This window comes from Canis lupus, chromosome 10 (genome assembly GCF_048164855.1).
Source record: "Canis lupus baileyi chromosome 10, mCanLup2.hap1, whole genome shotgun sequence".
In the NCBI taxonomy this organism is placed as follows: domain Eukaryota; kingdom Metazoa; phylum Chordata; class Mammalia; order Carnivora; family Canidae; genus Canis; species Canis lupus.
Window position 1 is genome coordinate 53,288,120 of NC_132847.1, and position 23,151 is coordinate 53,311,270.

The window sequence follows — 23,151 nt, forward strand, 5'->3', positions numbered from 1 at the left end:
ATGAAGAGTTGGTTCTTTAAAGAGATCGACAAAATTGATAAACCTCTAGCCAGATTTATAGGAGAACCTGAAGAAAAATAGAAAAGGCTCAAATAAATAAAGTCATAAATGAAATAGGAGAAATAACAATACCATAGAAATACAAACAATCATAAGAAAATATTGTGAAAAACTATATTCCAACAAAGTAGACAATCTAGAAGAAATAGATAAGTTTCAAGAAACATAACCTATTGAAACTGAACAGAGAGAAACAGAAAATTTGAACAAATCAATTTCCAGCAATCACTAATCAAAAAACTCCCAAGAAACAAAAGTCCAGGATCAGATGGGCTTCCCAGGCAAATTCTACCGAACATTTAGAGAAGAGTTAATGCCTATTCTTCTCAAACTATTCTGAAAATAAAAGAAGGAAAACATCCAAATTCATTCTATGAGGCAAGCATCACCCTGATACCAAGACCAGATAAAGACACTGCAAAAAATGAGTATGACAGGTCAATACCTCTGATGAACATAAGTGCAAAAATCCTCAACAAAATACTAGCGGGCACTTGATGGGATGAGCACTGGGTATTATGCTACATGTTGGCAAATTGGGCTCCAATAAAAAAAATTAAAAAAAATACTAGCACATCAAACCCAACAATACATTAAAAAAATCACTCACCATGGTCAGTTGGGATTTATTCCTGGGATGCAAAGCTGGTCCAATATTTGCAAATCGATCAATGTGATACATCATATCAATAAGAGAAAAGATAAAAAAATATATGATCATTTTAAGAGACACAGAAAAAGGATTTTGGACAAAGTACAGCATCCATTCAGAAGAAAAGCCATCAACAAAGTAGGTTTACAAGGAACATACCGCAACATAGTAAAGGCTATATATGAAAAACCCACAACAAGCATCATGCTCAATGGGGATAAATTGGGAGCTTTCCTCCTAAGGTCAGAAATAAGGATGTCCACTCTCACCACTTTTATTCAGTATAGTACTGGAAGTCCTAGCCACAGCAACTAAACAAGAAAAAGAAATAATAAAAAGCATCCAAATTGGTAAAGAAGTAGAACTTTCACTATTTGTAGATGACATAATACTATATAAAGAAAACCCTAAAGACTACAAAAAAAAAAAAAACTACTAGAACTGATAAATGAATTCATTTAAGTCACAGGATTCAAAATCAATGTGCAGAAATCTGTTCAATTTTTATACTCTAATAATGAAGCAGCAGAAAGAAATTAACAAAATAATTCCATTTACAAATGCACCAAAAGTACTAAGATACCTGGGAATAAATCTAACCAACAAAGTTGGTACTGTACCAATAAGACCTGTACTCCGAAAACTACAAAACACCGATTAAAGAAATGAAGACAATACAAAGAAAGAGAAAGCTATTCCATGCTGATGGATTGGAAGAACAAATATTGTTAAAATGTCTATACCACCCATGATGAATCAATCAATAAAGTCTACTACTGGGGCACCTGGGTAGCTCAGTGGTTGAGTGTCTGCCTTTGGCTCAGGTCGTGATCCTGAGGTCCTGGGATTGAGTCCTGCATCAGGTTCCCCACTAGGGGCCTGTTTTTCCCTGTGCCTATGCCTCTGCTCCTCTCTCTCTCTGTGTCTCTCATGAATAAACAAATAAAACCTAAAAATTAATTAATTAATTAATTAATTAATTACTTCTACTCCTGAGGCCAATAACACACTTTATGTTAACTAACCAGAATTTAAATACAAATTCTGAAACAAAGAAAAAATGTCTATAGTGCCCAAAGCAATCTATATTTAACATAATCCCTATCAAAATACCAACAGCATTTTTCATTGAACTAGAACAAAAAAATCCTAAAATTTATATGAAACCACAAAAGACCTAAATAGCCAAGGCAATTTTGAAAAAAGAAAAGCAAACCTGGAGGTATCACAATTCCAGACTTCAAATTATATTACAAAGCTGTAGTAATGAAAACAGTACAGTACTGGCATAAAAATAGACAGATAGATCAATGGAATAGAATAAAAAAACTCGAAAATAAACCCATAATTATGTAGTCAATTAATCTTTGCAAAGCCAGAAAGAATTCCCAACAGGAAAAAGTTTCTTCAACAAATGGTGTAGAGAAGACTGGTCAGCTACATGCAAAGGAATGAAACCAGACCATTTAAACCCTATACAAAAATAAACTCAAAATAGATTAAAGACCTAAATGTGAGACATGAAATCATAAAAATCCTAGAAGACAATACAGCTAGTAATGTCTCTGACAACAACCATAGCAGTATTTTTCTAGATATGTCTCCTGAGACATGGGAAATAAAAAGCAAAAATAAATTATTGGGAATACATCAAAATAAAAACCTTATGCACAGCAAAGGAAACAATCAACAAAACCAAAAGGATGGGCAGCCCGGGTGGCTCAATGGTTTAGCGCCTGCCTTCCGCCTGTGGCGTGATCCTGGAGACACAGATCGAGTCTCACATCAGGCTCCCTGCATGAAGCCTGTTTCTCCCTCTGCCTGTGTCTCTGCCTCTATGTGTGTGTGTGTGTGTGTGTGTGTGTGTGTGTGTCTTTCATGAATGGATGAATAAAATCTTAAAAAAAAAAAAACTAAAAGGAAACCTATTGAATGGGAGAAGATACTTTCTAGTGACATATCCAACAAAGGGTCAGTATCCAAAATACATAAAGAAGTGATACAACTCAACACTCAAAAAACAAATAACCAATTAAAAAAATAGACAGAAGACATAAATAGATAGTTCTCCACAGAAGACATCCAGATGGCAACAGACACTTGCTTAACATCACTCATCAGGAAAATGCAAATCAAAACCACATGAGGTATCACCTCACATCTGTCAACATGGCTAAAATGTAAAACACAAGAACAGGAAGTGTTGGAAAGGAGTTAGGGAAAAAAGAAAACCCTCTTGCACCATGATGGCAATGCAAACTACTATGGAAGACGATATGGATGTTCCTCAAGAAGTTAAAAATAATCACACTACTGGGTATTTGCCTAAGAGAAATCCCCAAAATCACTACTCCAAAGGATACTTGCAGCCCTATGTTTACAGCAGCATTATCTACCATAGCCAAATTATGGAAGCAGCCAAGTGTCCACCCATAGCTGAATGGATAAAGATGATGTGATACACACACACACACACACACACACACACACACACTGTAAAATTATTTCACAAAAAAAAATGGAATAAAATCTTGCCATTTGCATGGATAGAGCTAGAAAGTATAATGTTAAGTGAAATAAGTTAGTCAGAGAAAGACATACCATATGATTTCACTCATATGTGAATTTAAGAAACAAAACAAATGGGCAAAGGGAAAAAAATAAAAAAGAGAGAGGGGTATCTGTGTGGCACAGGTGGTTAAGTAACTGCCTTAGTCTCAGGTCATGATCCTGGGCCCAGAGGCTGGCTCCCTGCTCAGTGGGGAGTATGCTTCTCTCTCTCCTCCTGCCCCTCTACTGGCTTGTGCTCTCTCTCACCCACTCTCTCTCTCAAAAGAATACATTTTAAAAAGAGAGAGAGAGAGAGAGAACCAAGCAAAGAAACAGACTTTTAACTATAGAAAACAAACTGACGGTTACCAGAGGGGAGGTGGGTAGGGAGATGGGTGATATAGGTGATGGGGATTAAGGGGATGCACTTGTTGTGATGAGCCCTGGGTGATGTATAGAAGTGTTGAATCACTACGTTTTACACCTGAAACCAGTACAACACTGAATGTTAGTTACACTGGAAATAAAATGAAATAAAAATAAATATAAATAAAATTATATAATAAAAATTTCAGATCATAATAAGATGGAAGCATAGGCTCTATAAATAAATACATTAAAAAAATTTTAATGAACAAACAAAAATCAGAATCAGACCTATAAAGACCTATACAAAGAACAAACTCATGGTTGCCAAGGGCATATGGTTTGAGCAAATCGGCAAGGAGAAAGGGAGATACAGGCTTCCATTGATAGAATGAGTAAATCACAGGAATAAAAGGCACAGCATAAGGAATACAGCCAATGATATTATAATGGCATTGTATGGTGACAGAAGCTACACGAACATAGCATAAGGCATAGTATACCATATAAACTTGTTCAGTCACTGTTGTACACCTGAAACTAAGGTAATGTTCTGTCAACTATACTCAAAAATCATTTTAAATAAATATAAAATAGTACACACTCTCTAACAGGCCTTCTACTAATTTTTTTAACAAACTGTAAACTACTAAACTATGAAGTTTTTTTTAATTGGAACAAGCTTCTCTTTTAATGCCTCTTTTAAGAAAATACTGAGACTGCAAGACAGTACATAAATATAAATTGTTACCATTTAAAACCAGTTAGCAATATGTATAAGAATTTTCCTAATGCTGTTCAAAACAAAAGTCAGAAATACAAACGAGGCGCTGGAAAGTAAGATTACATCACTTAAAAAAGAAAAAAAGCTACTTTTCTTTGGTGTATGTGTTTGAGTTTTAAAATTTTGATCCAACCTCCTACCAACACTATATTATCACACAAATAAATATAAAATCACATACAAAAAAGTGCTATTTGGGAAAAAGTAGGGTATTCTGACTGTGCACAGTGTTGGAACATAGCCTAACCTTGGGGGTGTGGCTGTCAGAGAAAGCTTTGCGGAGGAAGGGACATTTAGATTGAGACCAAAAGAGTGAGTTAATTTGAAGAAAAGCATTCTACACAGAGGTAATAACCTATACAAAGGCCCTTATTTGGGGCCCCTGGGTGGCACACTCAGCTAAGCATCTGACTCTTGGTTTTGGCTCAGGTCGTGATCGCAGGGTCATGAGATCAAGAACTGCAGCAGGCTCCATGCTCAGCATGGAATCTGCTTAAGACTGTCTATCCCTCTCCCTTTGCCCCTCCCCCTGTTCTCTCTCTCTCTCTCTCACTCTCAAATAAAAAAATAAATAAATCTTTAAGAAAACCAAAGGTGTTGAACAGGGAAGAGCTTACACATGAGGAAGTGAAACAAGCAGTACAGAGTGGTGGTGAGTCCAGGTTCCAAAGTCAAATGTCCTGGATTTGAATCTCAGCGATACCCTCCACTTGCTGTGTGACATTGGATAATTTACATAACCTCTCTGGACTTTGGTTTTCCTCAGTTATACCTACCATATAGGATAGGGAGGGCAGTAATTGTTTAATAAATATTGGTTTATTATTTTAATAACTGGTTACTCTAGAATAGTGCTACAAGGTGTTGGAGAGATAGGCAGGGCCATAATATCATAGAGGCTTCTAGTCCTCGCTAAGAATTCAGGATTTATCCTAAATACAATGGGAAACCACTGAAGGATTTTAAGCAAAGGTGTAACATTCTGAAACTTGTGTTTTAAAACATTAATTAGCAAATATTATACTTCTGCTTTGTGGCAAAAAAAGATTCTTGTGAGCTAAACCTTTCCTATTAGTTCAACCTCCTTTTCATTTTCTCCTTTGCCCTTTGATCTTTTAATGTGTGATAGTCACTTTCTGGTAAGTGCTAAGTCCATTGAAAATCCGGTCCTCATAAGAGTGTTTTTCCCCTCCCTCCCCTTCCTCCTCAACCACCATGTCCTGGTATAAGGGAAAGTTTATTACTCTTCCCTGGTGACATGGAGGTACAGCTGGTGTCCATGCTCTTTTTCTACTGGCCTTCAGTTAAGCTGTTTCATTTTGTTTATCTCTAATCCATCCTTGTCAGTTTCTATCCTTCTGGAATCCATTTGGGACGAACAAACACTACCACCAGAACTCTGGGGACACCGACCTCCATGATAGCCATCATCTCGATGACCCTGGAGTGTCTGGGTCTTGCTGTGTTCACAATATTCTGGGGCCATATGTGAACTTCGCATCTTTTATATTATAGGTACAGACCACTGGGAACCAGCAGCATTATTTGAGAAGATCTACCTAGACACTTGCCTTCAGAGATGTTCCCCTGCTACCCACTCTCCCTTCTCCATCTCCATGTCAAACACAGAGCTTCTCCTAGGCTTGTCCTTCCACTAAGCTCAAAGCATCTCAGGTCACTCTTCTCCCAATGTGAATACTTCTACTACACCTTCCCACCTCCATACCCCTATCTCCATAAAAGTGCTTCCTTTTAGTTCATCTTCTCTGCAGGGAGTTTCCCCTTTACAATGTGTCCCTTCTTTAGGTAGGGACCATATTGGTGGAATGGCTGCAGAGGAGTGTGATTCGATTTGGGAAACATGTTTGGGGTTGGGATCTGTGAAAAAAAAAGCCACATTAGTTTATTGTCAAATAATCATCTCTAATTAAGTTGTTTGTCTTAACCACAAGATACAAGCTCCAAGAGGGATGGGTTTCCTTTCTCTGTTTTCTTAACTGGTATATCTCCAGTATCTGACACACAATAGATAACTGTGGAAAGAATGAAGAAATAGTATGAGCAACCAAAAAGATAATGGATGATTCTGTGCTGCTGGCACTGGGATCCACTGGAGGATTTTGACCAGAGGATTGAAGCAATCAGATTTACAGGTTACCAAATATTTTTGTTATGAACTGTACATTTGTGGTCCTGCCCCCTCCAAATTCACATGCTGAAATCCTAACCCCAATGTGCTGATATTAGGAAGTAGGGTCTTTGGAAGGTAATTAGGATTAGATAAGGTCATGGGTGTGGAGGTCTCACAAATGGGATTAGTTCCCTTTTAAGAGTCATGAAAGGACTTGCTCCCCCTCCCTGCTTTCTGCCATCTAAAGTTACAGCAAGAAGACAGCCAGGAAGCAGGCCCTCACAAGACACTGAACCTACTAGCACCTTAATCTTGGACTTCCCAGCCTCCTAAGAAATACATTTCTGTTATTTATAAGCCACAGAGCCTATTGATATTTTGATATAGAAGCCCAAGCATACTAAGATAGTCTTCAGGCTGTCACAGGCATCATAAGCAGTAGTCTGTATTATCCCCCCAAGTAATAGTTACTAAATAAATTCTCAAGTACCCATACTGCAGTGAGAGAACACACTCCTATACATATTCAAATCCATGAACAGCCTCCTGAGAAGAACTAAGATGTCACAAACTCTAAAACTGCCTCACCTTCTCTCTATATTCTTTTTACCCCCTCCTTCTCCTAACACCAGGGCCCTTTAGTCAGTGGAACTAGCTAGCCATTGTAACCCTTTTAGAGAATTTCAGCTGAAATCTGGATATCCAGCCCACTCTGATACGGTATTTGCATTTCATGCTTAATTTGTCTATAACATTACAAATTTCATACTCCTACATTTCTACTGTTAACATCATAATACTATTTTAGTACTCCTCTTTTGCAAGTGAAATTAGCATTTCCATGTAAAATAGAAAAATTGCTGGTTGTCTCCCTAATGTGTCTAGGAGCTTAATCCAAGCCTAAAGTTTAAGTTCTCAGTGCCTGAGATGATTTATTTTTGTGTGTGGGTTTCTCAGCAGACTTAAATGCTACTGTGGACTTATGGCAGGGTCTATTTGTATCAGAGGATGACCTGGTTGACCCTTCCTTTGGAAAAATGGAAGGAACCTGAGATCAGAGACATCATCTGGGAGTATCCTTCTGAAATGTTCTCTTGTTCCTTACCATTACAGGTTTTTCCAACAGAAGCGCAGAGCACAATGCCTCTCCATTAAAGGAAGCACCAGCAATCCTGTGGACCTCATATCTAGAATTAAAAATCGAGAAGGTTCTTTCTAGATGTATCTCCTAAGGAAAGGGAAACAAAAGCACAAATAAACTATTGGGACTACATCAAAATGAAAAGCTTCTGCACGGCAAAGGAAACAATGGACAAAACCAAAAGACAACATCCTGAATGGGAGAAAATATTTGCAAATGATACATCTGAGAAGAGGTTAGTATTCAAAATATATAAGGAATTTCTATAACTCAACTCTCAAAAACAAATAACCCAATTTAAAAAATAGGTAGAAGAAATGAGCAGGACATTTCTCTAAAGAAGACATACAGATATCCAATGAATATGAAAAAAAAAAGTATTATCATCAGGGAAATGCAAATCAAAATCACAATGAGCTATCACCACATACCTGTCAGAATGGCTAACAGGTATTAGCCATTCTGAGAGACAGACAGAGAGAGACAGAGAGAGAGAGAATGCGGGCTGGTGGGCAAAAGAGAGAATCTTAGGTAGGTTTCACACCCAGTGCAGAGCTCTAAATGGGGTTTGATCTCACAACCCTGAGATCACAACCTGAGCCAAAACCAAGAGTCTAATGCTTAACCAACTGCACCAACCAGGTGCCCCAAGAAATAACAAGTTTTGTGAGGATGTGGAGAAAAAGGAATCCTCATGCACTGTTGGTGGGAATGTGAACTGCTATAGCCACTATGGAAAACAGTATGGAAGTTCCTCTAAATATTAAGAAATAGAATCACTATATGATCCAATAATCCCACTATTGGGGATTTACCCAAAGAATACAAAAACACGAATTCAAAAAGATATATGCACCCTTATGTTTATTGCAGCATTATTTACAATAGCCAAATTATGGAAGCAACCAAGCAACCCAAGCATCCATCAATAGATGAATCGATAAAGAAAATATATAGAATGGAATGTTACCTGGCCATAAAAGAGAATGAAATCTTGCCATGTGCAACAACATGGATGGATCTACAGGGTATAGTGCTAAATGAAAGAAGTGCATCAGATAAAGACAAATGCCATATGATTTTACTCATGTGGAATTTAAAAAACAAAAACAAACAAACAAAACAACAACAAAAAAAGAAACAAAGAAAAAAGGGACAAAGAACCAGATTCTTTTATATATATAAAACAAACTGGTGGTTACCAGGGAGGAGGTGGGTTAAGGGATGAGTGAAATAGGTGAAGGTATTAAGCATATACTTATGCTTTTTTTTTTCATTTTTAACCCTTTTTTTATTAATATTTTAAAAATAATAAATTTATTTTTTATTGGTGTTCAATTTACCAACATAGAGAATAACACCCAGTGCTCATCCCGTCAAGTGCCCCCCTCAGTGCCTGTCACCCATTCACCCCCACCCCCCGCCCTCCTCCCCTTCCACCACCCCTAGTTCGTTTCCCAGAGTTAGGAGTCTTCATGTTCTGTCTCCCTTTCTGATATTTCCCACACATTTCTTCTCCCTTCCCTTATATTCCCTTTCACTATTATTTATATTCCCCAAATGAATGAGAACATACAATGTTTGTCCTTCTCCGATTGACTTACTTCACTCAGCATAATACCCTCCAGTTCCATCCACGTTGAAGCAAATGGTGGGTATTTGTCATTTCTAATGGCTGAGTAATATTCCATTGTATACATAAACCACATCTTCTTTATCCACTCATCTTTTGATGGACACCGAGGCTCCTTCCACAGTTTGGCTATTGTGGACATAGCTCCTAGAAACATCAGGATGCAGGTGTCCCAGCGTTTCATTGCATCTGAATCTTTGGGGTAAATCCCCAACAGTGCAATTGCTGGGTCGTAGGGCAGGTCTATTTTTAACTCTTTGAGGAACCTCCACACAGTTTTCCAGAGTGGCTGCACCAGTTCACATTTCCACCAACAGTGTAAGAGGGTTCCCTTTCCTCCGCATCCTCTCCAACATTTGTGGTTTCCTGCCTTGTTAATTTTCCCCATTCTCACTGGTGTGAGGTGGTATCTCATTGTGGTTTTGATTTGTGTTTCCCTGATGGCAAGTGATGCAGAACATTTTCTCATGTGCATGTTGGCCGTGTCTATGTCTTCCTCTGTGAGATTTCTGTTCATGTCTTTTGCCCATTTCATGATTGGATTATTTGCTTCTTTGATGTTGAGTTTAATAAGTTCTTTATACATCTTGGAAACTAGCCCTTTATCTGATACGTCATTTGCAAATATCTTTTGAGGTGAGGTTTTCCTTCTATTCATTTTGCTCAGTGCAGAGTGGCCAAAAACAAGTTGTATTGGGAAAAGGAGAAAGAGAGAGAGAAGGAAAGAAAAGAGAAAAAGAAAAAAGGAAGAAAAAAAAAGAAAAAAAGAAGAAAAAGAAAGAAAAAGAAAGAAAGGGAAAAAAGGGTGGGGGAAGCAAACAGAAATCAAAAAGAAAAGAAAAAAGGAAAAACCACGGGGGAGTATCTTCTGATTCTGTATACTTTAAGTCCCATGACTTCCCCTGGAACTTGTCCGTCTAGCTGGTCTTCTCGGGGAGGGGCCTGTTGTGCTGATTTTCAGGTGTTAGCACTTGGGGGAGCTGCTCTGCCCCCTGCCTGGTGTAGGGCTCAGTGGGGGTTGTTTAACCCGTGAGGCCCCAGGAGGAACAACCCCAGTGGCGGTGGCAGCTCTGGAGCCCTGGATTCAGCTCCCACAGTAACTACTGAGCTTCTCCGTCTGCAGGGCCTGGAGGCTCCGGGGCAGGGCCGCTGATCTGCTCAGCTCTGGGCAGGAGCGTCCTTGCGGTCCTCGGCCCTCCCAGCCTCTGCCTGTCCCGGGGGGAGGCGGGATCCTGGGCTGTGTCCCGGCGCCCTGTGCTCTGGAGCCTGCGCTGTTGGATTTGCGCTCCAGGCCGCGCAGCCCCCTGCGCGCGGAGCCTCTTCCTCTATCGGAGTCGCCTCCTAGCTGCTCCCGGCCGCACAGCCCCCTCCGCGCAGAGCCGCCGCTGGAGCCCCTCCGACCTGCTCCGGGTCCAGCCGTGGGCGCTGCAGTCTTTTAGGGAGCTCGGCGGCGGGGTATGGCCACTCTCCTGGGCGCGCAGGTGTCTGTTAGTGTCCCAGGGAGCCCGAGGGCATCCCCGCCCTCCTGGGGTCCTGCTCCAACTCCCTGCGGGCGCCTTTCTGCCCGGGAAGGTTGGTGCAGCTCCTGCTTCTCCGGGACGGAGCTTTCCTGTCCTGGGGACACTCGACCCGGCCTCAGTCCGGCTCCTCGCGGGAGCCTTTTGTTTCTTCATTTCTTTTTCCCCCGTCTTCCTACCTTGATAGAAGCACGAACTCTTCTCACTGTAGCATTCCAGCTGGTCTCTTTAAATCTCAGGCCGAATTCGTAGATTTTCAGGATGATTTGAAGGTTATCTAGGTAATTTGGTGGGGACAGGTGATTTGGGGACCCTACTCTTCCGCCATCTACCCCCGTCCCCCCCTTTTTTAAAGATTTTATTATTATATAATCTCAACACTCACAACACAGGGCTTAAACGCACAACCCAGAGATCAATAGTCGCATGCTCTACTGACTGAGCCAGCCAGGTGCCCCAAGAGTACATGTATCTTCATGAGCACCAGTAATATACAAAATTGTTGAATCTCGGGCGCCTGGGTGGCTCAGTAATTGAGTATCTGCCTTTGGCTCAGGTCATGATCCTGGGGTCCTGGGATGGAGTCCTTCATCAGGCTCTTCCCAGGGAGCCTGCCTCTTCTTCTGCCTACGTCTCTGCCTTTCTCTGTATGTCTCTCATGAATAAATAAATAAAATCTTTTAAAAAATTGTTGAATCACTATACTGTGCATCTTAATATAACAATGTAGGTTAATTATACTGTAATTAAATGTATATATTTCTCAAAGCCTGTGGGTTTTGCAACAAGTGCTAACATCCAGAGCAGAATCAAGATGGTGTCTCGGAAAAGTGGCTAGAAGGAAGCAGAAGAGCCATAAACACATTTCCAAAATATTAGGGACATTTCCTGCTGATACTTATGAAGATTTCTAATAATTGTGTGACTCTTGTTCTTATTTTATATAATTTTGCCTTCAGGGAACTAACATTTTAAGCAGAACAAAGAAACTAATAAACTATTCTGGCGGGGTCAGGGACATGGAGAAGAATTTTCCAGATGATCTTTTAGACATCTTCACAATTTTATAACTCTAGTTTAACCCTAAAAATCTAAGAATTGTTCATAAACTCATTTCAGTATCTGAAGAGTAAGAAATAAATTAAGAAATTGCGTCCCCTGGGGATCACTGGGTGGCTCAGTGGTTTGGCGCCTGCCTTTGGCCCAAGGTGTGATCCTGGAGTCCCAGGATCGAATCCCACATCAGGCTCCTTGCATAGAGCCGGCTTCTCCCTCTGCCTGCCTCCCTGCCTGTCTGTATGTCTCTCTCTGTGTGTGTCTCTCATGAATAAATGAATAAAATATTTTAAAAAAAGAAATAGCATCCCCCTTTAGATGTATCTAAGCAAGAGCCCAGCCTAAGAAGACACTGGTGACAGCTGAAAAGAAAGCAAGAGGCCAAAGCCATGGCCTACACAACTCAAAATTAACTTGCTTCAAAATTATCTTGGAAGAGACTCTTGCATCTTAATCCATAGCCCCAATATCCTAATAGAAAGAAAATGCAAGTCTGTGTTGTGGGGGTAGGGGTAGTATTTCTCCAGAAATCACCTAAGGTTAAGAAGGCAACAGTGAGTATCTGGGGCTCCTCTCTACTTCCAGAACCTTCTCTCTGGTCTTCAGGTACCTGACATGTCCCAGGGATTGAATCCTGCTTCAGCCTACTTATCTTTACTTAATCTTTCTCAGCATGGCCAATATATAACCTCTTTCGTCATCTCATCCCTTCAAAGCAGGATCTAGGCTAAGTTCAAAATGCCTTTATGTGATACTCTCACCTACTGCTGCCATCCCACTGTGCTATCTGCAGCCCCAACCCATGGCCACATGTTAGGAAACTGAGCCCGTTTTTTCCATGGTGAAACAGCATGGGAAAATGCTTAGGAAATGTATGATGAATAAACTATATACAAATAAATGCTAAGGCAATTTAAAAAGAATAATATAATGAAATTATTGATAATTTTCTACTTTAAAACTTTTCAGCATAGTGGTATTATTTACATATTCATAAATAATACTTGCTTTTCAAAATTTTCTAAATTTAAAAGTATGTTTATTTTTTAAATATTTTATTTATTTGAGAAAGAGAGCGAGAGTGAGAGAGAGAGAGAGCACGACTGGGATGAGGGGAAGAGGAAGATGCAGACTCCCCACTGAGGAGGAGCCTGATGTTGGGCTTGATCCCAGGATCCTGGGATCATGACCTGAGCCAAAGGCAGATGTTTAGCCAAGACTGAGCCACCCAGGTGCCTCAATAAGTTTATTTATTTTAAAAATAAAATTCACAATTATACATATAAATACTTTTATAAAAATGAAAAGCTTATAATACATACTTAACCTACTGCTACAGTAAAAAATTATTTTTATATAAAATTCAGACAAAAATTTTCCACATATTTTCTAAATATACCCTAATTATGCTTCAATCCTCTCTATCTTGGTCTAACTCCCACTGGAAATGTAAGCCTCTCCACCATAAGAGGAATGTGAGTCCTCTCCCTCCTGCCAAAATATAAATTTCATGACAGCAGGAACTCCTTTTTGTTTACCACTGTATCCCTAGCTCCAGGAACCCTGCATTATAACTGGGAATCACTCAATAGCTATTGTTGAATAGGTGAATGTACGTCTGCATGCATCTTTATCTAAAGACAGGAACACTAATGTAATCAAATGGAAGCAAAAAGAATGCATATATTACATGGGTTTTATTACAGTATTGATAATGGGTAATGTTTATTAAGCATTTATTAATATGCAAGGCACTATGCTAGGTACTTAATATGTAAAAATATGATATAGATACTATTATTAATTTTATTTTTTAAAACCTGAGGGAAAATGAATTTGAGAGGTTAGTATTATTATTACATACCTACATATATATATATATATATATATTTTTTTTTTTTAGAGATTTATTTATTTGGGACACCTGGGTGGCTCAGCAGTTGAGCGTCTGCCTTTGGCTCAGGGGTCCGGGATGGATTCTCACATTGGGCTCCTTGCTGGGAGCCTGCTTCTCCCTCTGTCTGTGTCTCTGCCTCTCTCTGTGTGTGTGTCTATCATGAATAAATAAATAAAATCTTTAAAAAAAAAGATTTACTTATTTATTTGAGAGAGAGAAAGAGAGCACAAGAGTAGGGGTCAGGGGAGAGGCAGAGAAGTAGACTGCTGAATGCAGAGCCCATCTGCATGACCATCCATGCATCCATCTCATCACCCCGAGATCATGACCTGAGCCAAAACCAAGAGTTGGACACTTAACCAACTGAGCTACACAGGTGTCTCTGCATTTATCTTTTTTTAATTTACCAAACCCCTGATCCATCTTCATGAGTTATTCTTTATAATAAAATTATAGAGTAAGATAATGTTCAAGTTCTCATTTGGATTCTCAAAATCATACAGTGAGTGAAAAAGCTGCAGTAAGAATTTTGTTTCCTTAATCCTAGTATGTGGCCAAAGCAGCTTGTATTTCTTCCCAGAAAACAAAAACAAACATTTGTAGTAATGTTGCCCATGTCACAAGGCTCTGGTGAGGGAGAGTTAATAAGTGATTACAAAATTCTTAGTAAATACAAGTAAATACAAAACTGCTGTCGAAATGCAAAACAGCTACAACAGCAGTAATTAATTTTAATCATCATCTCTTTTCTGTGTGCAGCTGTCTCTCAAAATTCACTTTGGGGGCTTAATCACCACATCTGAATAAATAAGTAACTTCCTTGTTTCTCAGACCCTAGAAGTGGCCCCGCATCCTCCCCAGCTGCTCAAGTTCTCCTCCTCCCTAACCCTACACACTTCCTACTCCTGGGTGATTAGATGAGCAAAGGCTGAATGCTGACATTAACCAGAAAAAAGAGTTCAGACTGAGACTTGAGCCTTTCAAAATCCCTGAATTTCATTTTTTTTTATTTCAAGTTTTATTTAAGTTCTAATTAGTTAACATATGTGGTAAAATTCGCTTCAGGTGTAGAATTTAGTGGTTCATCACTTACATTAACACCAACTGCTCATCACAAATGCCTCCTTAAGACCCATCACCCATTCAGCCCATCTCCACCCACCTCCCTCCATCAACCCTCAGTTTGTTCTCTATTATTAAGAGTCTCTTAAGGTTTACTTCCCTCTCTCCCTTTTTGCCCTTCCCCTATGTTCATCTGTTTTGTTTCTTAAATTCCACATATGATGGAGCATCTGGGTGGCTCAGTGGTTGAGCATCTGCCTTCAGCTCAAGGCATGATCCTGGGGTCCTGGGATCAAGTCCTGCATCAGGTTCTCTGCAGGGAGCCTGCTTCTCCTTTTGCCTAAGTCTCTGCCTCTCTCTCTCTCTCTCTCTCTCTCTCTCTCTCTCTGAGTTTCTCATGGATAAATAAAATCTTAAAAAAAAAACAAAACTTTAGGGATCCCTGGGTGGCGCAGCGGTTTGGCGCCTGCCTTTGGCCCAGGGCGCAGTCCTGGATATCCGGGATTGAATCCCACGTCAGGCTCCCGGTGCATGGAGCCTGCTTCTCCCTCTGCCTGTGTCTCTGCCTCTCTCTCTCTCACTGTGTGCCTATCATAAATAAATAAAAGTTAAAAAAAATTAAATTAGGATTTCTCTGCAAAACATGAAATCCTAAAGCCCAATATGTTAAAAAAAATTTATTTGAAAAAAATAAATTCCACATATGAGTGAAATCCTATGGTATTTGTCTTTCTCTGACTGACTTATTTTGCTTAGTATAATACACTTAGCTCCATCCATGTCATTGCAAATGGCAAGAGTTCATTTTTTTTTTAAGATTTTATTTATTCATTCGTGAGAGACACAGAGAGAGAAAGAGAGAGAGAGGGGCAGAGACACATGCAGAGGGAGAAACAGGCTTCACACAGGGAGCCCGATGTGCAACTGGATCCCGGGACTCCGGGGTCACGTTCCCCCAAGCCGAAGGCCAAAGCTCAACTGCTGAGCACCCAGGCATCCCAAGATTTCATTCTTTTTAATGGTTGAGTAATATTGTGTATATCACATCTCTTTTATCCATTCAGGTTGATGGACATTTGAGCTCTTTCCAGTTTGGCTATTGTTGATAATGCTGGTAGAAACATCAGGGTGTATGTACTACCCAAAGCAATCTATACATTTAATGTAATCTCTACCAAAATACCACCAGCATTTTTTAGAGTTAGAAAGAACAATCCAAAAATCTGTATAGAACTACAAAAGACCCCACATAGCTAAAGCAATCTTGAAAAAGAAAAGCAAAGCTGGAGGCATCACAATTCTGGACTTTAAGCTGTATTACAAAGCTGTAGTCATCAAGACAGTTTGGTACTAGCGAAAAAGCAGACATATAGATCAATGGAACAGAACAGAAAACCCAGAAATGGACCTACAACTATATGGTCAACTAATCTCTGACAAAGCAGGAAAGAATATCCAATGTGAAAAAGACAGTCACTTCAACAAATGGTGTTGGGAAAAATGGACAGCCACATGCAGAAGAATGAAGCTGGACCATTTCTTTACACCACACACAAAAATAAATTCAAAATGGATGAAAGACCTGAATGTGAGACAGGAAACCATCAAAATCCTAGAGAACACAGGCAGCAACTTCTTTGACCTCAGCTGCAGCAACTTCTTACTAGACATGTTGCCAGAGGCAAGGGAAACAAAAGCTAACATGAACTATTGGGACCTCGTCAAGATAAAAAGCTTCTGTGCAGCGAAGAAAACAATTAACAAAACTAAAAGACAGACTATAGACTGGGAGAAGATACTTGCAAATGACATATCTGATAAAGGGTTAGTATCCAAAATCTATAAAGAACTTAACAAACTCAACACCCAATAAATAAGTAATCCAGTTAAGAAATAGGGGATCCCTGGGTGACACAGCGGTTTAGCGCCTGCCTTTGGCCCAGGGCGCGATCCTGGAGACCCGGGATCGAATCCCACGTCGGGCTCCCGGTGCATGGAGCCTGCTTCTCCCTCTGCCTGTGTCTCTGCCTGTGTCTCTGCCTCTCTCTCTGTGACTATCATAAATAAATTTTAAAAAAAAGAAAAAAAAGAAATAGGCAGAAGACAGGGTGCTTGAGTAATAAAATTATAGAGTAAGATAATGTTCAACTTCCAACTCTTGGTTTCAGCTCAGACCATGATCTTGGGGTCATGACATTGAGCCCCATGTCAGGCTCTACACTCAGTGGGGAGTCGGCTTGAGATTCTTTCTCTCCCTTTCCCTCTGACCTTCCCGCTGCTTGTACTCTCAATCTCTCTAAAATAAATGAATATTTTTTTAAAAAATTTAAAAATTGGGATCCCTGGGTGGCGCAGCGGTTTGGCGCCTGCCTTTGGCCCAGGGCGCGATCCTGGAGACGCGGGATCGAATCCCACGTCGGGCTCCCGGTGCATGGAGCCTGCTTCTCCCTCTGCCTGTGTCTCTGCCCCTCTCTCTCTCTCTCTGTGTGTGACTATCATAAATAAATAAAAAAATTAAAAAAAAATTTAAAAATTAAAAAATAAAAATCAGGCACACTAAGAGATCAACAATAACAAAATAGAATAATTGTTAACAATATACAGTAATAAAAGGTTTATGAATGTGGTCTCTCTCAAAATATTTTACTGTAATGTATTTACCCTTTTTCTTGTGATGATGTGAGATCATAAAATGCCTACATGATGAGATGAAATGAGGTGAATGATGTAAACATTGTAACACACTGTTAAGCTACTATTGACTTTCTTTTTTTTTTCTTAAGATTTTATTTATTTATTCATGAGAGACACAGAGAGAGAGTGGCAGAGACACAGGCAGAGGGAGAAGCAGGCTCCATGCAGGGAAGCCCAACAGGGGACTCGATCCCAGGTCCCCAGGATCATGCCTGGGGCTGAAGGTGGCGCTAAACCACTGAGCCACCCAGGCTTACCTACTATTGACTTTCTGATGCTATGTCAGGAGAATCATCTGCTTCCAGACTGCGAGTAATGGAAACCACAGATAATGGGGAACTACTATACTGTCTACTGCCTCTTGAGTAGTAGTAACAGATGCCATATGACCCCAAAACAAAAATGATTTAGTATCTGGCCCAATACAGAAGTAGTCTGCCAACCCTGATAGGGTGAGGCCTGAGTTCTAGGGCACCCAAATATAATAAGAATATGAGGGGCGCCTGGGTGGCTCAGTCAGTTAAGTGTCCAACTCTCGATTTTAGGTTAGGTCACGATTTCAGGGTTGTGAGATTGAGCCCCATGTCAGGGCTGGGAGCCCCACTGGGCATGGAGCCTGAAGATTCTCTTTCCCAGACATACAAATGGCCCACAGACACATGAAAAAGTGCTCAACATCACTTGGCATCAGGGAAATACAAATCAAAACCACAATGAAATACCACCTCACAGTGGTCAGAAAGGCTAAAATATAACTCAGAAAACAGCAAATGTTGGCTAGGATGTGAAGAAAGGGGAATCCTCTTAAACTGTTGTGAAAGTTCAGTTTTGGTTTATAAGAGAAACCATATGCCTTTATATTCATTGCAAACCATATGCCTTTATACTCAAATGCAAAGTTGTGCATTTGGAAGACAGACATACTATCTGGAAGACAGTATAGCAGTTCCTCAAAAAGTTAAAAATAGAGCTACCCTATAGCCCAGCAATTGCACTATTAGGTATTTATCCAAAGGATACAAACATAGTGATTGAAGAGGCACATGCACCCCAATGTTTACAGCAGCAATATCCATAATTGCCAAAATATGGAAAGAGCCCAGATGTCCATCGACAGATGAATGGAAAGAAGATGTGGTATGTATATACACAGTGGATTACAGCTCAGCCATCAAAAAAGAATGAAATCTTGCCATTTGTAATGACATGGATGGAACCAGAGGGTATTATGCTAAGCTAGGTAAGTCAGGCAGAGAAAATATATGATTTCACTCATATGTAAAACTTAAGAAACAAAACAGATGAACATAGGGGAAAGGAAGGAAAAATAAAACAAAAACAGAGAGGGAGACAACATAAGAGCCTCTTAACTATAGGAAATAAACTGAGAGTTCCTGGAGAGGAGATGTGTGGGAGTATGGGGTAACTGGGTTATGGGCATCAAGGAAAGCACTTGATGTAATGAGCACTGGGTGTTACATACAACTGATGAATCACTAAATTACCTAATAATATACTATATGTTAATTACATTGAATTTTTTAAAAATATTCTTTCCCTCTCTGCTCCTCTCACCCTCACTCTCCCATTCTAAAGCAATAACAACAAAAAAAACTTTTTTGAGAAGGAGCAGTAAAACCAGAGAAATGTGGTGTCTCCAAAGTTAGGTGAAGACAAAGACCATTTTTAGGTAAGAGAGAGTGATCAACTATGTTAGTATTGCCTAAAGGACAAGCAAAATGAGAACTGAGAAAATGAATGTTGAATTCCACAACCTAAAGGCTACAGGGGACCTTCACAAGAATATTCTAATTGGAACAGTGGGAAATGATGTGGTGAGTTTAAGAAAGAATGGAAAGAGAAGTAGTGTAGACTGGTAAGAGTTTTGCTAGAGAGGAGAACAGAGAAACTGATCAGCAAAAGGTGAATGAATTCCATAGGCACAGCATCTGGGCCACAAAGTTGATAGACCTTCGTTTTCATGTCAGTGTTAACCTTAAAATTTTTGTGTTTTATTTAATATAAAAGAGGAAACCTTACAAAATCATAGTAGATTTTGTGTGAAGGAGAGACATTTTCTAAAAAGCTAATGAGTATAAAGGCATATGGTCTCTCTTATAAACCAAAACTGAACTTCTACAACTTAACTCTCCAAAGAGACTTTCCAGGCAGGAAAAGGAAAGCTCAGCAAAGCTGCCCCAACTGTGTCCTCTGAGTTTCTCTTTCCCCAGGGAGACTCTTTAACATCAAGAACTGTTACAGAGGGATCCCTGGGTGGCGCAGCGGTTTAGCGCCTGCCTTTGGCCCAGGGCGCGATCCTGGAGACCCGGGATCGAATCCCACGTCGGGTTCCCGGTGCATGGAGCCTGCTTCTCTCTCTGCCTCTCTCTCTCTCTCACTGTGTGCCTATCATAAATAAATTTAAAAATTTAAAAAAAAGAACTGTTACAGAGGGATCCCTGGGTGGCGCAGCGGTTTGGCGCCTGCCTTTGGCCCAGGGCGTGATCCTGGAGACCCGGGATCGAATCCCACGTCGGGCTCCCAGTGCATGGAGCCTGCTTCTCCCTCTGCCTGTGTCTCTGCCTCTCTCTCTCTCTGTGTGACTATCATGAATAAATAAATAAAATCTTAAAAAAAAAAAAAAAAGAACTGTTACAGACCTCAGGAATACAAACGTTCTTCCTTTCACATTCTGGTACAAGCGTAGTCAAAAACTCCTCCTGCCTTTGCAAGGTAGAGACAGACTAGAATATTCAAAGGCCTTTCCAGGAGACTAAGGGAGAATGACACAAACAGGAAGGGCAGAGGCAGGAAACTAGGAATATGAAACCTAGGCACATGAACTTTGAAGCCAGATAATCCTGGATTTAAACCATCGCTCTGCCACTAAGTGGCTGTATAACCTTGTGCGTTACTCTGAAGCATAGTTTCTTCATCTCTACAGTGGGTGAATTTATACCTACCTGTGTTCATTCAGGTCCTCCAAGAAGTAAACACACCAAGATCAGATCAGACTTGCAAGAAATTGGCAGGAATACCTGTGGAAAAAAAAAACCAGGGAGGGAGTTCAAAAAGGATGAGATGTGTCAATGACACACATCTGACCCATAGGAAGAAGAAAGGGTGGGCAACCTGGGTGGCTCAACGGTTTAGTGCTGCCTTCAGCCCAGGGCGTGATCCTGGAGACCTGGGATTGAGTCCCATGTTGGGCTTCCTGAATGGAGCCTGCTTCTCTCTCTGCCTGTGTCTCTGCCTTTCTGTATAGTCTCTCATGAATAAATAAATAAAATCTTTTTTAAAAAAGGGGGTGGGGAAGAAGGTAGAAGGTAGAAGGAAGAGCCTTAAACTGCCATGGAGCTTTCAGAAAGTTTCTGCAAAGCTGACATAGAATCCTCAGGCCAAAACCATCTGTCTCACAGGAATGGGCCTGCTGCAATATCCCTGCTGTGCACTTCACTGGCTGGAGACAGACCACAGAAAACAGCCTCAGAGCAAATGCAATGGGGTATTTAGAATACAGCAGCTGGGGGCATCAATTATGCTCTCCACAGTAGGAGATCTGAGAAGCACATTCTCATGGTTGCACACATCTCCCTCTCTACAGGGGATTGTAGAGCAGTTCTTCCTTGGTTCCCATGGGCCTTTCTTCTTGAGGAAGGGCCAGGTTAGTGGAATGAACCATAGCCCTCATCACTGCTGTCCATCTCATGCCTGCAACAGATACTCATCCTCTGCTGTCTCCACTCTAAATTCTCCTCACTGTCATCTGTCATCTTGGCTGGTCTTAGTGGCTTACCTGGTGGTGTGACCTGAGCCTTCATTTCTGAAGGGTCTGGTAATCACATAGTTGGTAATCACACCCTTCTCAGGCTGGAGTTGCTGCATGTGTCCATTCAGTGGGAAAAGGGAATACCAGGAGACACCCAACTGTATCACATTAATTTCACACATATTCCTTCCCTGTCCCTATTGTATAGCAGCCTTACGTTTTCCTGCTGATCAAGGTCAACTAACTTTGCCAATATTGGTGACTTCTCTTCTCTCAGGCTGGTCCCTGGATGCAAGAAATCCAAAATTGCCCTTATGGCAGCCCATAGCTTATAGTTGAGTAGGAGCCCTCCAGTGTCCCCCAGCAAGACTACACCTTTCTTAGGGAATCAAGACCTCCAACTTTGCAAAGCTCAGAGCTGCGGGAACAGAAAGTACAAAATCCCCCATTGGGTCATTGTAACTGGTAAATGGGGTTACCCCTGCTTGCACCCCTTGTTTCCCAGACCTGTGTATTCTTCTCATTGGGGACCTAGCAACAAAAGTTTTTCTCCATATATATTTCCCATCCTTTTAGAGCATTATCACAAAGCTAGCACTTTAGCTGTGCCTTTAAGAGACTGTTTCAAAATTTTCTAAGACAGCTGCCCCTGGATGGTGCAATATATGACTAGTAGGCCCATGCTCACTTCACACATCCTCTACTGTGAGAATCCCTACTTATATTATAGATTAGGCATTCCATAAGCCCCTAAATAGTGATGGTAACCAAGGCACCACATGTAGGACATGCAAACTCATACCTAAAATAAGTCACCTGGGATCCCTGGGTGGCGCAGCGGTTTGGCGCCTGCCTTTGGCCCAGGGCGCGATCCTGGAGACCCGGGATCGAATCCCACGTCGGGCTCCCTGTGCATGGAGCCTGCTTCTCCCTCTGCCTGTGTCTCTGCCTCTCTCTCTCTCTCTCTCTCTGTGACTATCATAAATAAATAAAAAATTAAAAAAAAATAATAAGTCACCTATCCCATATACCCTGTCCACCTATCCCTAACCACTGGACCTTCCATTATAGGTAAGGCCCAATGTAGCTGACTTGCTACCAAGTAGGAAGATGGCTTCCTCAAGGAATAGTGCCCCATCAAGGGCTCAGCATTGATCTCTACTGTTGACAAGCTGAACATTCAGAAGCAGCAATAGTCAGAATTCTAAGGGCCTGCACTGTGATTCCCCCACAGGAGCTTAACAAAATCCACATACTGCATCTTTTCCCATCATCGACATTTCTAACCCCAGACAGTTTTCCAGATCCTATTGGCAGAGTCCTTTTCTCACTCAGAGCTGGCAGCCTTCCATGTTACCTCATATATGAACCAAAGCAATGATCCTAGGTATAGAATATATTGCTTCCAGAACCCAAAGAGGACTACTGGCACTGTGCTTCCATCTTTGAGGTAGAGGATAAAAAATGCTCCAATATTTCACTTTGGAGAGCTATCTCAACATACTCCAGACAATTAGATTCCTAAAATCCTCACTGAAATGGCAGGTTCCCTAATCTTTGCAGGATTTATCTCCCACCACCTGGAGCACATCATCATGCCACCAATGAAATGGTTCAGTGTGATGGTTCTGTGGGATACCTAGGCAGTCCAGATCTCATCAAACTATATTATGACCGTGGGCAGGAAAGTTCATATAGCCCTGAGGCCAAAGTGTAAATGATACTGTTGGCCATCTCACATGAATACAAACTGTTCCTGATCCTCTTTCCTGATTGGAATTGAAAAGAATTGCTTTTGTCACATCAATGGCCATATACCATGTATCAATGGCCATATAT

The 23,151-nt window shown here is 40.7% G+C and overlaps 1 protein-coding gene and 1 long non-coding RNA gene across 11 annotated transcripts in view; one reads left to right on the forward strand and one right to left on the reverse strand.

Moving 5' to 3' along the window:
* Nucleotides 1–23,151, forward strand: part of PHF24 (PHD finger protein 24) — a 170,538-nt gene that overhangs the window by 98,588 nt on the left and 48,799 nt on the right. For both annotated transcript variants that reach the window (XM_072841776.1, XM_072841777.1), the window contains one exon: nucleotides 7,657–7,919. In XM_072841776.1, the coding sequence (XP_072697877.1) occupies nucleotides 7,822–7,919 (98 nt within the window). In that variant the 5' untranslated portion in view covers nucleotides 7,657–7,821. The remainder of the gene's footprint in view (nucleotides 1–7,656; nucleotides 7,920–23,151) is intronic.
* Nucleotides 1–23,151, reverse strand: part of LOC140641633 (uncharacterized) — a 69,917-nt gene that overhangs the window by 25,696 nt on the left and 21,070 nt on the right. For 2 of the 9 annotated variants that reach the window (XR_012038209.1, XR_012038211.1), the window contains exons 2-4: nucleotides 22,115–22,287; nucleotides 20,507–20,581; nucleotides 7,649–7,730 (exon numbers count right to left, since the gene is read on the reverse strand). This is a non-coding gene — a long non-coding RNA (uncharacterized lncRNA). Of the gene's footprint in view, nucleotides 1–7,648; nucleotides 7,772–20,506; nucleotides 20,582–22,114; nucleotides 22,288–23,151 lie in introns of all 9 variants that reach the window. The other 7 variants (XR_012038217.1, XR_012038213.1, XR_012038214.1 and 4 more) reach the window with 5 other exon arrangements.